This window comes from Asterias rubens, chromosome 5 (genome assembly GCF_902459465.1).
Source record: "Asterias rubens chromosome 5, eAstRub1.3, whole genome shotgun sequence".
Taxonomy (NCBI): domain Eukaryota; kingdom Metazoa; phylum Echinodermata; class Asteroidea; order Forcipulatida; family Asteriidae; genus Asterias; species Asterias rubens.
The window spans coordinates 11,139,916-11,159,255 of NC_047066.1; the positions used below are offsets into that span (position 1 = coordinate 11,139,916).

Here is a 19,340-nt window from a genome sequence, read left to right on the forward strand (position 1 = left end):
TAATAACCCATATCAATCACAATTAGGCTCCTGGGAGAGATTTTCTCATTTACGTATAATGGTACTTACATTGTCTAGAGGACAAACAGAGCGGCTTATTAAGCTTTCCATTACTGTGCAATGTTTGTATAATTCGTCAATGTCAGCTCCGTAACTTTCTACGTTTCAAGACTTATTAACTGCCATTAAAAAACATGTCAAACTGAAACTTGGTTCTTTTGAAACCCCAAAAGGTCTTCGCGACTCTGATCCTTAGTTATCACTTTTTGTTCATAAGTCAAGTTTTTGACTGAATATTCTGAAACAAAAATCGTCCTCAAAGTTTGTAGTCACAGGGACCCAGTTTCATGACACATATAATTTTAATTAATTAAAGTTTTTGTAGCAAAGCCCCCTCCACTCACAGTGTTAGGTTAACAAAAACACTTAAAAGTTTGTTTGTATTATTTTACATCTTATTTACATTTTGTTTAACTTACAGACAGAAACTAGAAACCTTCCAACTGAAAATTCAAGAGAAACTGAGATATTTTATTTTCGTTATATAAGAAAACATGATAATTATATACACCTTAGATATGGCGTGGAATAGGTCGAATGGTGTTAAACATGACTTGTCCGAAGTTAAGAAGAAAATAACTTAGATTCAAATAGTGGGAAAGAAATTTGTTTAGTTATATAGGGGAAAAAAACACTTAGGAGACAACTCTAATAAGTATGGCTAAAAAGTTTGCTGTAGCTGCTTGCAGGTTAAACTGGGGAGCACAGATTTAAATTTTGTTCTAGTAATTTGTCTTCAAATGCTCAGACACGCGTTTTTGTTTTGTTTTAATCAGATAAGCAAAGTTGAACATTTGGGGGCAAAAGGTGTTAAATTGAAGCTGTAGCAAATTATTGTAAATATATATTGACATTCTGTTTCCTTAAAGTTCAAACATTATAGACGATGTGACCTCTGACGTCACACGAAAACCATAACATGATTCGCGCGCATACCGCCGGGCAAAACCTTTGTGTTTTGGCAGCCAGCTAGAAAGTGTACGCAATCTTACTTCTTATCACCTCTTATAATCTAATTATTTTGATTAGTGTATTGAACTTGCATCATACAAAACAGTAAACTTACACCATACAAAACAGTAAACTTACACCATACAAAACAGTAAACTTACACCTACAAAACAGTAAACTTACACCTACAATACAGTAAACTTACACCTACAAAACAGTAAACTTACACCATACAAAACAGTAAACTTACACCTACAAAACAGTAAACTTACACCATACAAAACAGTAAACTTACACCTACAAAACAGTAAACTTGCACCATACAAAACAGTTAACTTGCACCTACAAAACAGTAAACTTACACCATACAAAACAGTAAACTTACACCTACAAAACAGTAAACTTACACCATACAAAACAGTAAACTTACACCTACAAAACAGTAAACTTGCACCATACAAAACAGTAAACTTGCACCTACAAAACAGTAAACTTACACCATACAAAACAGTAAACTTACACCTACAAAACAGTAAACTTACACCTACAAAACAGTAAACTTACACCTACAAAACAGTAAACTTACACCTACAAAACAGTAAACTTACACCTACAAAACAGTAAACTTACACCTACAAAACAGTAAACTTACACCTACAAAACAGTAAACTTACACCATACAAAACAGTAAACTTACACCTACAAAACAGTAAACTTACACCTACAAAACAGTAAACTTGCACCTACAAAACAGTAAACTTACACCATACAAAACAGTAAACTTACACCTACAAAACAGTAAACTTACACCTACAAAACAGTAAACTTACACCTACAAAACAGTAAACTTACACCTACAAAACAGTAAACTTACACCTACAAAACAGTAAACTTACACCTACAAAACAGTAAACTTACACCTACAAAACAGTAAACTTACACCTACAAAACAGTAAACTTACACCTACAAAAAATGTGTACATGTAGATGTATGGCAATTCACAGCTTGAGTTAATGACATTACAATTCATAACATTAGTGACTGGGTTCGAAGGATGTCTATGTCTAGTACAGCATGAGCAGTTCATGCAAATTAAAACTTACTGTTTTTGTAATGGTTTCTATTTTCTCATTCATTTTAGTTGAACTAAAAGGCTACATGTTGTTGCAGTTGGTGCTGTAGCATTGCGCATAGCATGCTGTTAGATGGTCTAGATCTAGCCATGAGATCATACTGTAATGCACATACCACCATATCTGGCAAAACAAAACACTGCTTCACATGTATTACACTGTACGAGTCCTTTACACATTAAAAGATAGGGAGTAATGAAGCATCTTGTAGATACATTGTTTTGCCATGTAAAAAGTCTAACATAGAATGAAACATTTCTGAATTTCTTTGTTGGCAAAAACGGTGTATCATACAGATAAGGCGTTCTGCCAATGATGTAAACACTACCGTAGAGGTAAAAATTTACTAAACCCAAAACACTACATCATAATGAAAGCCTCTTCTACCAGATAAACACTGACGTGCTGAACACATAGCTACAGTCGAGCAGAAGACTGCTTCTTATAAATGGACCGTTTTGCCATAAAATAAAGTGCAGAACAAAGTATCTAAGTCAACATAATGCGTTTTGCCATACCAAACCACACAAAAAGGCAAAAAGACCACAATTTGTATAGTTGTATCTTGATAATGGAGCCAGGTGCGAAAACGAGACCGGGCTATATGAAAAGAGCGCCCCCAACTTACCCAGGCAACTGTTTTTCTCAAAAACACCACAAAATTAGTTGCACTGTTTTGCCATATGACGGCCGCGATGGTATAGAGCATTTTGAGAAACATTTCACTTCGAAGAAGTGTCATAATGTAAAATTAATTTAGTTTTTATTATGCCCCAAAATTTGAATCTCGGAGGAGTAACATTTCTCTAATTGTGTATTCCCATAGGGGTTATAGGATTAAAGCAATCAAACACAAAAGTAAAACTATTTGTCCTCAAACCATTTAGATAATGTTTGTTGTACACATAAGTATAATAATTGCGAATCATCTTTTGTTTTAGCTCCTTTTAAACATCACAGGATTTTGCGATCTTTTCATTTATAAAAGTGTTATTTACAGTTTTTACACAAAAAGACAACACTCAGTTTGACATTTCACTAAAAGTCTTTGAAAATTATCACCTCTTATAATCATTTATAATTTATTTATTTAAATATTTAATTTCCTTACGATTTTAACATTGTCGTATACTTTTTCAAAAATTAATGTCATAATTAACATAAAGACAGTGGACACTATTGGTAATTGTCAAAGACCAGTCTTCTCTTTTAATTCAACTGATGTTTCTTTGCCTGCTGAACAAAACCCTTCATGCTCAAAGGTCTTAGAAAATAAAAATGCAATTGTTCAGAGTTCAGTACAACCACCTTTGTCTTCAATTGCTGTAAATTTAGTGTTGAAAGTTTATTTTGCCCTCTTCAATATAGTGACAAACAGATAAAACAAATATTTATTTTGTGATATGTTTATGTCAGAAAAAATTATGATTGCAAATGATTTCTTTGTGATGTTAAACTTTATACTACATTGAATACCTGTGTTTGGTTTCCAAATTCCGGTTGCAATGTGCTCATGAATATTTTACATTATTCTGAGTGCAACTTTTTTAATACGAAAGATTTTCCTCCATTATTTTTTTACCATCTGAATTGCATAATTAGTTGATGTTTTACACACACAATTTTTTTGTTTGGGAAGACTGTGTGAAGAACTGTAGGTAAATCACAAGATAATGAGACAAAATTTAGCCAAAAAACACATATTCCATGTATGCATCATATTCAGAAAAATTTAAATGCAAGCACAGAAAAAGATCCCTCATTAGCGATAAGTTTAAAAGCACTCCTTAAACAGATTAAGTTACTGCTGAATATCCATGTAAAGATTTATTTGACCCACTCAACTTAGGGTCAGACACGTGTTTTTAAAGCACAATTTCTATTCTCTAATTGTTTGAGTGTCTTGTAGCCAGTCCATGTACATGTAAACTGAACTATTTTTATTTGATGTAAGCAAAATTGTATGCAAAATAAAATTGAATTCTTATTGCAGCATTTTAAGTTGAAATTTTGTTTGGTCTTAAATTTGTTTTCAGATTTGATTTGGTTCGCTTTAGGCTGATCTAGCTCTGAGCCTGACTTTTACAACGATTTGGACCTCTCAGTAAACAACACTTTTTATTTAAAAATAATATTCTCAACATTCTGATTTTTTTTGTAAACACTTCTTAAAGCCATTGGACCCTTTTGGTAAGAGTATTTCGTAGGGGTCACTTGGTGTATCTTAACATATGCATAAAATAACAAACCTGTGAAAATTTGAGCTTGATTGGTCGTCAAAGTTGCGAGATACCTATGAAAGAAAAAAACACCCTTGTCACATGAAGTTGTGTTCTTTTAGATGCTTGACTTTGAGACCTCAAATTCTAAACTTGAAATCAAATTTGTGGAAAATTACCTCTTTCTCGAAAACTACACGTGTGTCACTTCAGATGGAGCGGTTTCTCACAATGTTTTATACTATCAACTTCTCCCCATTACTCGTCACCAAGTAAGGTTTTATGCTGATAATTATTTTGAGTAATTACCAATAATGTCCACTGCCTTTAACGGTAGATGTAGTTTTGGTAACTTGTCAAAGACAGTATCACAATAGACATGTATACATATATATGCATACAATTATAAACATGGGCTAGAAGCAAAGCCTATTTTTTTGTGTTTGTTTGATTATAAACTTTACATGCTATTAAAAGAGGATAAGAAATTGAACAGTCATTCAGTAGGGAAGTTGTCATGTGCCTACAATGCTATGTCTAACCGTGCAGGGCACATCATGTTGTAGTCAAAGGCTGGTGACGTCACACTCCGTCTCATTTAAGTTTCGTGCTCTCTTCATCACATGGGCACTGACTGCGGGAATGTTTTTGTCGAATTGAAGCTGACTAGATCCAGTATTGCATCGAAACGCTTGAATGAATGCAGATCGATATTGTGCATGAATAGTGCCATATATCAGTGGATTGACTATGGTGTTTATTAACAGAGGAATTTCAGAAAACCAAGGTCCATTCCTTAACAAAGTTTCCAATCCTTCACTAGCATTACCCGGTGTCGAGTAAAAAACATAGCTAGTTATAACGATCACAACAGATGGAGTTTGACAGATGAAGAATACAACTCCATTGGCGATCAGAACTTGAGCAACCTTGTTAAGACTTTTCTGCGCCTTGTTGTTGGTTCTTTTCATAAAGTAGCACTCTTGCGCTTGTTCAATGCATAAATGATCTTCACATACATAAACACATTAGCAAACATTGCAATGAACCAGGGTACAACTCCCAGAGGCAATGTGATACGCCATATCATTGAATGTAGTCCTTGACAGCCCGATACCTCCCTTGGATAATCTTGGTAACCCTCAGGCCACTGGACAAACAGCTTGTAATTCACTGCTGAGATGCCTAATGTTGTTGAGCATGCAAACATCAACCCCACCACCCAACAGATAGCGACCATTGTGTTGGTTCGACGCCGTCCACGGACTTTCAGATGCTGGATAGGATGGCATACAGCAAGATATCTCTCCAATGACACCGTGGTCACCAGAGCAATGGATACAAAGTATCCCATGCGCTTCAACAACTCAAAAATAAAACATGCAGCATCACTTTTCGCGATAGCAATGAATGCCACAGATGGGGATGCAGTGTAACTCAAAATGTTGAACACGAGGCTCGTAACAGACAGGTACAGAAGATCAGCCACGGCCAAATGTGCTAAGCAGATATTGGTTGCAGATCTCATTTTGGGAACACGAAAAATGACAAATAAAAAAGCTGAATTGTTGATCACTCCGAGGCACAAGAGAATCGGTACAAGGATGGTAATTAAGATGGTGTCTACCTGTGAATACTCCCAATTAATAACATCCTCCTCATATATATATATTTGCTCGTGTTCTGAAGTGCTCTCATCCAGCAAGATACTCGCCATTGTGTTCATTTTGACAGGTTTTTTTTCTGGATGCTCCTTATGAGTGGTCAACCACAACATCCATACTCAGACTAATTAGAACTCACTATACGCCAAAGCGAAGTTAACAACGAGAAGTTCCCTCGATCCACCAGGGCGAAGTACTATAGTTCAAGCCAATTTCCCACGTTCCATCCACAGTGGCTAAATAGTAGGGCACAGTACTCTCCCGAGCTCCAAAGTCTACTCACACCGACAGAAGAATATATCAAGAAAAGTTCTCAAGTTTTCAAAGAACAAATTTTACTCAGCAAAGTAGATACACGTCCACATTGTATCACTGCAACCTGAATAAATATTGTTACCTCTTGCAACATACGTACAACGCCTCAAAGCCCACTGGCTCCATCTGGTGTATATGTGCATACAATGGCTAACACTGTCTACTTGGCACTCAGGTAGTGGTAGAAGTCACTCATGCAATTAAGGTTTGATTCTTGTTAGAGATTTAACCTTCATTTTACACACGTCTAGATATAATTTCATCGATCACATGTATTGGATTGGCTTTCGAAACCACTGTGACCTTTAAATGCAGTGTTTGTATAAAAATGAACATACAAGTACTGTAGTAGTGAGTCAGCACAATAGTCCTCCACTGAACCGAGAAGTTTAGAAACTCCCGAAAAGTTGAACACACTTTGCTTAAAGGCAGTGGACACTAATGGTAATTGTCAAAGACTAGCCTTCACAGTTGGTGTACCTCAACAAACCTGTGAAAATTTGAGCTCAATCGGTCATCGGACTTGCGAGATAATAATGAAAGCAAAAAACGTCCTTGTCACACGCAGTTGTGTGCGTTTAGATGGTTGATTTCGAGACCTACATGTAAGTTCTAAATCTGAGGTCTCGAAATCAAATTCGTGGAAAATTACTTCTTTCTCGAAAACTATGGCACTTCAGAGGGAGCCGTTTCTCACAATGATTTATACCATCAACCTCTCCCCATTACTCGTCACCAAGAAAGGTTTATGCTAATAATGATTTTGTGTAATTACCAATAGTGTCCACTGCCTTTAATAATGTAAGATCGACCCAAACAAAGCTAAATGTCACTCTTGTTAGGGCTACAAGAAGAAAATATGTCAGTAGGATTTGAAAAATACAGATTAGAGAAATATCCACATCACTTTGAGAATAAATAAGGGAATCATCGTGTAGTTTTTCAACTAGTGGTTTAATCCCAACGAGGCCTGGTTCTTGATAACTTACCGAGACAAAGTCGAGGTAAATTATTAAGAACCAGGCCTCGGCGGGTTTAAACCACTAGTTGAAAACCGATTCAACACACTTTGATTCCCATTCATAAATACCTTTTCGGTCAAAAACATCATCACTTTTTGGTCAAATAGTAAAATAAATGCAAAAATTATAATTGTTAAATGATTTCTTTCAACACAACACCCCTCCAGCTATGATATAGTAGAGCCCTCCGCTGCCCTCGCGTAAACAACTCCTTATAAGGGAATGCTGTGGGCGTCGCGCGTATCGCGTGATGTGGCACAACTGTTTCACCTGTTGCTCTCGACCAATAGGAATGAAGAAACTGTCTTATAAATACAGGTGCAAGGTCGCGTGTCACGCTCATGAATTAACACTTTTTACCGGTCATTAACAAAAGGTTTATGCACACCCACATGACGCGCTCTCTACCAATAGGAGTAGAGAAACTGTCTGGGGTATTTATGAATAAATATTTACAGCTATATAAAGTGTTTAGAAAAAAATGTATGCTACAGCAATACACTGGTGGCAAACACCATCTGCTTATATACACTGCAAAGTCACCTGTTTCATTAATTTGGGGAACTACATACAGCATGTATCAACTTTTGTTTTACAAAATGACTTGTTCCAACATTGCGTGCATCATATGTTGCCTGAACAGAAAACCGCACACACAAGTCATCAGTGTGTACAGGTCCACCCACTGACTTCAATTTAAATCAACTCGATCAACAATTGTTTCCATATTGGTGAAAAAGGGAGAATAATAAATAAATTAAATATTTAAGTCAAAGAAACTCAAGAACAGGTCAAGATAATGGAAATTAAATTAAAGAATTATAATGTAATGGATTACCGCAGCAAGAAAGGCTTGTTTGTTCCCAATATTTACTTTTATGGCGCACAGGCAAATTGATTGACTTTTTTCATACCCTGAAACATTCAATGTGCAGTGTTTGAAAAAGATTTCAACTGACAGATATGCAAGTCTTTACCTGCCAATGCCTGCTGTCAATGCGTCAAATAAAAAATAAATAAAAACTAGACATTAGGTGTTTGTGAACAAACACAAAGCTGTTCCGTGTTCTTTTGCTTTGATTATGTGTTAACATTACCAAGGAGTCTATAACTGACAAAAAGTTTGAAAATACTGTACAGTGTCTTGAGTTACGGTGCCACTTCATGGGGTCACGGTAAACTAAGGCTAATCTCTAACGCCCAAGGAGGCTGTAACTGAAAAAAGTTAGAAAATCGGTTGTGTAGTTCTTGAGATATGGTGCCACTTCTGGTTGACCCGGAAGTAGAGGTCAACTTGGGGTCATGGATTTTCAAAGTTTATTTTTAATACCTTAGGAGGATAAAACTGAACAAACAGGATTGAAAATCGGTTGTATAGTACTTGGCGTATGGTCCCACTTCCGGTTCACCCGACGTAGAGGCCAACATGGGGTCACGAGTTTTCACAGTCAATATTAATGTCAAGGAGTCTGTAAGTGAAAACAAATTGAAAATCGGTTGAGTAGTTCTTGAGATATGGTCCCACTTCCGGTTGACCCGGAAGTAGAGGTCAAATTGAGGTCACGGTTTTTCCAAATTTTTCTCCTATCCCCAAGGAGTCTTATAACTACAAACAGTCGACATTCTTAAAGAAGAATGTCGTCTTCCTGTGATAATTTATCTCGGAATGTCGACATCCTAAAAGTAGGATGTCGTCTTCCTGTGATAATTTATCTCGGGATGTCGACATCCTAAAAGTAGGATGTCGTCTTGCTGTGATAATTTATCTCGGTATGTCGACATCCTAAACGTCAGTTGTCATCTTCCTGTGATAATTTATCTCGGGAAGTCGACATTCTAAAAGAAGAGGGTCGTCTTCCTGTGATAATTAACAATATTTATAATATTCATGGTCATAAACTACGTTAAACTAAAATAATGGACGAAACAAAATGTCCCACGTAAAACTCCATAAGGTTTGGAACATAATGGTCCCGCAAGTTCAAATACACGCGAGACTTGCTTAGTCTACACAGAAGGTAATAAATAATTTATTACAAGCAAATGCAATCGTACAATAATAGAAAACAAAAACTAAAAATCAATGCAAAACACATGTAGGGAATGGAGGGGCCCATAAAAAGCAAACCTTAACGAGTACGGACCCCCTCCCCCCTTTTTTCTAACGAAGAAAGCAATGTAAGCAATTCTATTTAGTGGGTGTAATCTTATGTAGCGGCAAAACAATTCAAAACTACAGGAAGAACAAACACAAAAACAGTTCGCGTAAAATAAAACTTAACCATATATTTAAATGAAACAGATAAACAAAATACCCAAAATAAATACTAGAGAAATTGGGCCCCACAACTCTTGCTGGGAAAAAAATCCATGTCGAAATATACCCGTGTTATCCATTAGAGACGTTTTGTAGTCACCTTGGTTGGGGAGCGAGGACGATTGCACTTTTGGTAATGTCATGTTAAACTCCGGTTCCATGTTGTGCTGTCTGTTACCCTCAACGCATAGATTTTCTTGTGAATAGTAGCTGTGTATGATTCATGGTTCGCTGAATAATTTGGCGATAACAAACTTTTATCCTTTTGATCACCATCAGCCCCATGTATAATAAACCTTGAACGGCTGACGATTGCACTTTTGGTATTGTCATTGTTAAACTCCGGTTCCATTGTGTGCTGTCTGTTACCCTCCACACATAGATTTTCTTGTGAATATTAGCTGTGTATGATTCATGGTTCGCTGAATAATGTGGCAATAACAAACTTTTATCATTTTGAACTGAATGCTTGATTTATTGTCTAGAGGTAAGTGCTTGAGGCCAGTAAGAGTATTGTGCACGTACACCATGTAGTTTTTGTTGGAAACCGTTTGCTAACAGCCATTTATGTTACCCTTTGAAATAAAATCAGAAAATTTATAAGTCTGCTTGTTGCATAAAATTAAATTGAAGATGATGCCTTAATTGATTTTTACAATCAGAGTTGGACTCTAGACTGACGTGTTGGACTCCTTGAACACTCCAAGTGGTTCAATAGGTAGTGCAATTCCAATACTTATGCTGATGTTCTCATGATGTCAGCATCAACAGGAAGTTCCAACAACTTTGTCCCCTTGTTCAATTAAATATGCAAATATGGGTCACGTGGTTCACTAATTACGATTTTTAATTTTTTTTTGGGGTCGGTGGTTTGATGTTTGATCTAGTACAAGTTGATTTCACAGAACTCTTAACCACCATACTCTGCGCTTATGATCACCATTTTTCGCTTACTGTGTTTTTAAACATCATCGTGTCATGCATGCACACAGGTTATGTTGGGCTAACATTTGAGAAAAAGAAAAGGCAACACTATCGATATAAAGACAAGAATCAAACTTAAATATTACAAAAAGAAATATATTTTTAGTTTTGGGTGATACACAAATATTGATTTCGGACGGAGATTCGAACTCGCAATTCTCAGATGTGTAGTCGCGACTGATGACCACTAGGCTAGAAGGGCACGATGTATAAATGGTCGGTTTTTACATGTGTGCATCAACAGAGGGGATTATGATCCGGCGAAATAATTCTCGTTTCATGATTTTGCGACCATTGTCACTAAATATGAACTGCTAACGCCTATAACTATTAAGTAGGGTTGAAATGTAGTATTAGATGCCTTAAGGGGTTTTTTGACGACGACGTCGATGTCGTCAAAAACCCCTATCTAATTACGCACGTTCGTTTTAACGAAAACCCATGCACAGAGAAATTGGTCCAGAACGCGGTTAGAAAAACAAAGACAAATTTAACGCACGTTCTAACGAAAATCCTAAACCTCCGTACGTTGTGCGTGTACAGAGTAATGTGTCCAGAACGCAGGTAGGAAACAAAATAGTATAGACTCCTCTCAAGAAGTAAACAACTCATCGAGGTATATACTGTGTTGTATTACCGAAGAGAATGTTTCACAATAACATGAAAGTGACTGCATCAAGTTTACAAATTAAAAATTCAAATGAAGACCACGTGGTTAATTAATTAAGAATGTTAACACTTTTTTATTAGAGTAAAGCTTATGTTCTAAGCTTCAATTTGATATATGATTTAACTCTTTTATCCTTATACTTTAGGAGACGGAGCCTGAACAAAAATGCTGTACAAACGCAATGGGGTTTTAGGCAGAAACAAAGAATAATAATAATAATAAAAATAATAAAAATCTCGACGAAAACAATACCTGTTCCGACGGTAGGTCGGAACAGCTAAAAATTAGGTTGTGAAAATCTCAGATTGGTATAAAATGGTTGGATAACAATTAATGTAATTGGCATTCTACTGGTTGCCGCAAAACACAATAATAATAATAATCACAAAGAGAAATGTCAGTGGCCGTGCCCAGGCCTGTCCATACAGAACTACGGTTTAGTCTTTATGCAAGAACACAAGCCAAACGTGAAAAGTACAGGTGTATACAAAAGTACAGGTGCATACATGTACACGTAATGGAGACCGTGCTGGGTTCAATTATGTGTTTTCCATTCACAACGAGAAGGAAATAATAGCACCAAGATACCCAACAAGTTCACACAAATGTCAACAACCATTGTGGAATAAGTAAGCCTGGCTGATTTCAATAAAGCGAAAGAGGCGATAACAACAGAGGCGAAACACACGCTGTGGGATGCCTGTTTTGTCAACTTAGAAAATGGCTGCCTGCGTCCATGCCCGGTCGCTCATATAGGTCAGTGCGCCCTCTAGTTCTTATATATAAACTCTATATGCAAGGATCATTAATGCATTGAGCATTTCCATGCGAGATACGACATCGTTGCACCGATGCAACAAATTCAACCGGAGTAAGATTCATCAACCTACACATGTTTTTAAACAATCTGCCAGTATTAATTTTGCAGTAATTTTGTGGACATTGCGTGCTCATGGTCCCATTGCCGTGGTGAAACAACGGAAATGAGATTGTGTGTATGCATAACTTAGCCCCTACAGGGTAGTACTTAGAATTTGTGATTACTATATGGAATGGTTCAACTCGCCAGAGTGTGAAGTTTATAAATTCATTTTAAAATAAAATGTTGATTTTGAAAACAAATTTTACATTTTTTCCCGGTTTCTATTTGTGACAATACCCACTGTGTGATTATTTAAAAACTCAGTTTTTGCAGTGTATGAAAATGGTGAATTTAGTGTTCATTTCAAATTGTTAATAATTAATTACTTACTTTTACTATAATTGGTATATGTTACTAATAAATAGGGACACTTTGGAGAACAGTTCTTTGACAACTGGTGGGCAACCCTAGTTGAACCAAGACAACACTATATAATTAAGTAAACACGAGCCTTGTAATTGCACCATTTTGCTTTCAACCAATTAATCAACCAATCAATCAATCTATCAGTCAATCAATCAATCAACATTTACTTCCATACAAAACATACGTTTATAAACAATTTGATTTTACAAAACTGAAACTGTATGGAGGCATGACCCATTAAAAGCAAATACTTGTAGGCTGGGATGCCTTGGTATTAAACTGCTTTCACCTGTTCAATGCACTGCTTCATACAGTGCTCTATGTATAAATGATAGGTACTATATAGGAGGAACGTGAGTGCAAGTTAAAGGATTTGGATACTTTTTGTAACACAAAACCCAATGTCCACAGATTTAAATTAAACTTACACCGTTTGAAGATAATGATAGTAGAAAGCATACCTTAAAATGTTAGTTGCTGAGGTGCTGCAGTTTTTGAGAAATGAGTAAAACAATTTGTCATGAAAATACGTTTTTACATGCTAAAATAATTTTCATCTCATGATTACTGAGATGAAAATTATTTTCATGACATTGTTTTACTCATTTCTCAAAAACTACAGCACCTCAGCAACTAATATTTTCAGGGAAGCTTTCTACCATCATCATCTTCAAACGGTAACAATAAATGTAAATTTAGTGTAAATCTGTAGACATTTTGTTTTTTTGTCATACAAAAAGTACATAGACCCTTTAAACAGAGTGAATGATTAAAGTAAAGTCCTACTGTACAGGTAAAAGGTAACTGCTCTATAATTCGACACCCTCAGTTCCTACAACAACATTCAGAGGGGAAAAGCATCATGGTTTAAATGTTAGGGTTGGGATTATGAAGTTACATCATGTACACAGGAGGTGTTGAAACAAAGGGGTGACGGAACATAGGGGTGTTACATATTTATGCACAAGAAAGAATTGTACACAAAAGATAAACTGGTATTTTTCAGGGGTAGCTTTATATCAGGGGAGCAATAACTTAGGTTTGCTAAGCTTCCTTTTGTGCGGTACAAAGATTGACGAAACTCGGACCACAGCTCCAGTATGCAACTACGAAGAATCTTCTTGTTTGAACATTTAAAAAGTTAATATTTGTATTTGTCCTTAATGTAGGCCTATATTATGCCGGCTTAATGAGCATGTATTGTTTTTTTTGTTTTTTTCTTTTTTCTTATCCTTTATTGTTGGGTAAACACCTGCGATGAAACAGTTTAATTTGTATTCTTGGTAATACTAATTACCAATAGTGTCCACAGCCTTTAAAAAGGCTGTGGACACTATTGGTAATTAGTCCCCAAAAAATGTTAGCATAAAAACTTACTTGGTAACAAGCACCAGAGAGCTGTTGATAGTATAACACATTGTCAGAAATGGCTCTCTCTCTGAATTTCAAGAAAGAATAAATTTTCCACTAAAATATTTGAATTTGATTTCAAGACCTCAGAATTAGATTTTGAGGTTCCGAAATCAAGCATCTGAAAGCACACAACTACATGTGACAAGGGTGTTTTTTTCTTCCATTATAAGTCTGGCAACTTTGACAATCAATTGAATCAAATTTTCACAGGTTTGTTATTTTGTGCACATGTTGAGATACACCAAGTGAGAAGACTGGTCTTTGAAAACTACCAATAGTGTCCAGTGTCTCTAACAGGAAGCTGGGTGACACTTTGTTTGCCTTTGAAACAGAATGAAAAAACAATCAGTGTAAAAAATTAAGTGTTGTTTCTGGGTAAACACCTTTGGAATAAAACAATTTAATTTTGGTTACTTCTTTTAGAAGAGGGAGGGCTGGACAAACAATCAGTGCAAACATTAAAGTGTGACATCCATTACTTCGTCCATTCTGTCTTCAGAAATACCACCGTTAGTAAGTAACTCAAGAGTCTCAGGACTCTCAGTGACACGAACAGACAGCCTTTTTGGTCACAGTTCTGGACTTTACCCGCCCCTTCTAATGGCTTTCGATGAATGATTGTATTTACAGAGCTCTACTTCGGTGGTGCGGCTAAATTTCTATTTGTGTGCACCTGTATCCTGCTTATAAATAGAGGAATATATAACCACAGTGTTCAGGATCTTATCTTATCTGCACGAACTAGTTTGACCTAAAATTAGAGCAGCAATTTGAAAGCGATAAATGTGCTCCATTTCTTTTCTATTTATGCTGATAATTGACATCAAAGGTCATGGAGTATATATGTACGTAACACAAATCTAAATCAACAACAAGTGATGTTTTACAAGCAAGCTACATGTATCAGTCACTTGAAAGGTATGAGAGCTTCATTTTGTTAAAGCAGCTGTTCAATACACAGGTTTTGAAATTCTCAACTAGCATGGGAGTAGCTATGGCATCGACTGAGTGCGATAAGACTTTTAACATCACCGAAGAGGAAGTTTGGGAGTGGCTTTACACCTCAGCAGAGGAGGTCCTTATTACTGCCGTGATACCAATTATCTCTTGTATTGGCTTTATCTGCAATTCACTGTTTCTACTCGTTATCTGCTGCAATCATACCATGAGCTCGGCAACTAATATTTACTTAGCTCACCTGGCCCTTGCCGATCTGTCTTTCCTCTGTTTGTCTGCCCTGCATCATATCTTGAGGTACAGCGCTTCACCATTGTCATATGATCATTTCTTCAAGAACTCGGCTGAGTGCGTTATGTTTTTCATAATTATCAACACTGCATACTTCGGATCCATTGCTTTGGTTACCATGGTGACAGTTGAAAGATACCTTTCGCTCTGCCACCCTGTGAGACATCTTGCAATCCGCAGTCGACAGCGAACCAATAGAATAGTTGCAACATGCTGGCTGGTGGGGTTTGTGCTTTCGGTGCTGACCGTACCACGAATTGCTGTACATAACATTCGTTGCCTACATTGGCCTTCTGATAAGGAAACTTACCAAAAACTCCCGTTAACATATTCTACTTGTCGTGCTGTCAAGCCATGGGTAGCTTACTACACAGGACCATTGCTTAACTTTCCTTGGTTGCTAGCGATGATTGCTAGTAGCTACATGTACGTCCGAATCATACAGTTGCTGCACAAGCGCAGAAATACCAATAGCACAATGCAGGCTGCTCGGACAACTATGCGGAACCAAGTTGCGAAAATGCTGATCGTGAACGGTGTGGTATTTTTCTTTTGCCAGATACCATACAGCATTCTAAGTCTGACTGGATGGATTTGCTTGATAGCCCAGGTTCCCAATCCGTTATACGCTGCTTCAATTGAGAAACAATTAGAATGGATTGCTATTGTCGCTCAGTTGATCAACAACAGTGTCAATCCAGTGATCTATGGAGTGATGAGCCCACATTACCGATCTGCATTCTTAAAACTGTTTAAATTTCAATTCAAAAACCAATGCAGACGGCGCCAAGTTCCAAAAAGCCTGACAACAGACCACAGTACCCAAGAAACAAGATTGTGAACCGACCATCTTTTTTTTCGATCTTTTTCTTTTTTTCCGACAGGGTCATTGGGCCGGATAAATAAAAACTAGCAATTACTTATCAAGTTTAAAGGTTCAGCATTAGCAAGAAGACTGAAAAGTAAAATATCAGGCATGAACATTTTGCTCGCTGGATTACCTTTCACTTATAGACATATAAATAAAAACGACATTTTACTAACATACTGTAGCAATTACTTGTATTTTTACAAGCTACTGCATGAGGAGCTTGAGATTTTACTTACACAACAGTGTTGCATATAATGGTTCGGTATCGCGTCAGTATTAAAGGGTTATTTTTCCCTTGGCCTAATGATCCAACTATAAATGTTACTTACAAATTTGTTGTGTACTTTAATTGTTCTAAAAGAACCAATCTCTGGAGCTCTGGCGTGGAGAGGCTGGCTGTTTCCTCATCAAAAACTTGACTAAGTGGAAACTGCCCCGCCTGCATTTCAGTTAATATATTGATCTATGAGTCCATGCCTCTATTGTTATACTTCTGAATACCCCGCTATTGTGCTTTTCTCTGACCACTTACTAATCCGTTCAAGTAAATGGTGTTTTTCCAGTAAAAGGTTATTTATAGAGATTTGAGCAAATTCTCATGCCTGATCTTAAACTTATCGACATTTTGTTAATGCTGGCCTTTACACGGCCCAGTATCTTGTGAAACTATCAGGTAATAGTAAAATGTCGGTTTTATTTACACCTCAATAAGAAGAGTCCCTCAAGCATTGATTTTACCTACTAGTTTGACCAATTACTAGCAATATTAAGGCTTACTTTTATTTATAAGGATTTAAGTAAAAGACTAGTAAAAGCAAATGCTAGTTTTTATTTATCTGGCCCACTGAAACACTGAAATACTAAAATCTTGACACAAATTGGAAATTAGAGATCTTTCCGGACTAAATTGAGCTTCAAATTTAAGTTTTTGTTGAGTATTGTTTTATGTTTTCTAGAATTATGGTCCATACAGGTACAATCTGCAATATACCTGCAACATAACATTAGAAGCCTGATGGCGTTCCGGCAAGTATGCTTTTAGACCAGCTCTAAGGAGATTACACAGTACATTTCCTTTTTGATCAAATTTTGATATGAAGAAATAAGGAGGCACATCACACTATGTATTTGTTTAACTCTTGAATTTACACGTATGTGAATACTAAGCTTGGGCGATATCGATTTTATTTTATTCACGATATATCGCCGACAATATATCGCGATATTCGATATAAACGCGATTAATGAAATTTGACATCATCAGTCTTAAAACTCCAAGTGAAAGTTGTAGAAGAGACAGTCCTAGCATAAGAGAGGTGTTCTAATGACCTATTCTTCTGGTTTTACTCCAAACCTATGGGGTGCAAGATGTCTCAGCTAGCAAATACATCGCGATATTTACTCGATATATCGATACATCGCGATTATCGCGATATATCAATATTGCGATTAAAACCAAATCCATCCGATATCGAAATCGTGTCCAAATTAATATCGCGATATTCGATAATATCGTGATATCGCCCAAGCTTCGTGGATACTATTATACAAAAATGTTAAATTTTACATTATGATCAGTGAAGTATCTTGCTGCTGCCAGGATGTGGCAGTAGGCCTACAATATCATCCAGAAATCATTCAAAATCTACCGATTTGAGTTCTAAAACGGATCCAAATTCCCAGCTGACTCAAAAAGTTGAATTTTGAAGTGCACTCGGTCTCCTAAGCAGTATAAATCTATCATATAGTTTTCCAATGACAAGGAACACTTTAGGGCTACCATGACCGCTTTAGAAAACAAAAACGACTTCTACCAAGTATATTGAAACCAAGTTTTCAATTTGCAACAGAAAAGTTAATAACGAGCCAATAAATTGTTATAATTGCATTTAAACAAAGTTTTGAAGTGAGTTTATGGAGGCGTTAAATTTTTGTTGTTGCACTATGTGACTGCTTCGAGTTAGCAATGAAAGAAGAACATCTGCAACTTTCCTTTTACTTCTTATCAATTGTTTTGGTGAAAAGGTTGTTGGGACGACTTAAGCCCGATTCATACTTCCTGCGAATGCGAATGCAATACAAATGTTAACGTCACAAATTCGCAACGAAATTCGCACTGAGTTGACTTGAGCGCAACTCACTTGCCAATATCGCTGCAAAAGGAGGGTCGTGACGTCTACATGTAGTTCGCATTCGCATTCTCAGGCAGTATGAACCGGGCTTTATGTCACTTAAAAATGAAACTGAACTTATGTGTGTGTCGTGTTGTATACAATATGGTATTAAAGACAGTGGACTATTGGTAATTGTCATAGACTAGCCTTCACAGTTGGTGTATCTCAACATATGCATAAAATAACAAACCTGTGAAAATTTGAGCTCAATCGGTCATTGAAGTTGCGAGATAATAATGAAAGAATGAAAAAACCTTGTCACACGAAGTTGTGTGCGTTTAGATGGTTGATTTCGAGACCTCAAGTTCTAAATCTGAGGTCTCGAAATCAAATTCGGAAAATTACTTCTTTCTCGAAAACTATGGCACTTCAGAGGGAGCCGTTTCTCACAATGTTTTATACCATCAACCTCTCCCCATTACTCGTCACCAAGAAAGGTTTTATGCCAAATATTATTTTGAGTAATTGCCAAAAGTGTCCACTGCCTTTAAAGGTTAAAACAATACATTTAATGCAGTCGAGTATTTGGTTTCGTCTCTTTGATAATCACTCCTAACTTTAATGGCATACACACGTATGTAACCCTTTTGGTTTAAACAGCCTACAGCAGCTTTCGATATGTACAAAGCATTTTGAGAAGTAGTGCGGTTATGTGTTTTAGGCCCAAAAAATTTAACCTGAGAAATGTTTTTATACTGCCACAAACGTTTGTCAGGTTGTGTATTCCAATTACACTATTCTTCCTGCGTGGACATAACCGCTCCGGATTTTCAGCAATATCTAAACGAGTTAATGCAATCACCTATTGAAATGATTTGTTCATAGGTTGATTTATTAGCAGTTTCGTAGCGAAGCGCAGCGAAACAGCTCTTGTTTTTGTTGAAGTTTTTTTTAGCTGTTTCGTAGCAAAGCGCAGCGAAACAGCTCTTGTTTTTGTTAAATTTTTTTTGTTTATTTTTATTTTTTATTTGTCATCTTCATATGTGTGAAGTTTCAAATCAATGACATCA

At 36.5% G+C, this 19,340-nt stretch overlaps 2 protein-coding genes across 2 annotated transcripts; one reads left to right on the forward strand and one right to left on the reverse strand.

The window, feature by feature from the left end:
• Positions 1–4,636: 4,636 nt before the first annotated feature.
• On the reverse strand, positions 4,637–6,818 carry LOC117290617 (kappa-type opioid receptor-like). Its single transcript, XM_033772080.1, has one exon. It carries the CDS (start codon positions 6,139–6,141, stop codon positions 5,332–5,334), a length of 810 nt encoding a protein of 269 aa, XP_033627971.1. The 5' UTR covers positions 6,142–6,818; the 3' UTR covers positions 4,637–5,331.
• Positions 6,819–15,019: 8,201 nt separating this feature from the next.
• On the forward strand, positions 15,020–16,126 carry LOC117290154 (growth hormone secretagogue receptor type 1-like). The gene has a single exon (XM_033771408.1). The coding sequence runs from the start codon at positions 15,020–15,022 to the stop codon at positions 16,124–16,126; it is 1,107 nt and encodes a 368-aa protein (XP_033627299.1).
• Positions 16,127–19,340: the final 3,214 nt, after the last annotated feature.

What these genes read in the sequence shown, in the direction of transcription:
- LOC117290617 (XM_033772080.1), bottom strand. Translation starts at nt 6,141, where the DNA reads ATGTTGTGGTTGACCACTCATAAGGAGCATCCAGAAAAAAAACCTGTC.
- LOC117290154 (XM_033771408.1), top strand. Translation starts at nt 15,020, where the DNA reads ATGGGAGTAGCTATGGCATCGACTGAGTGCGATAAGACTTTTAACATC.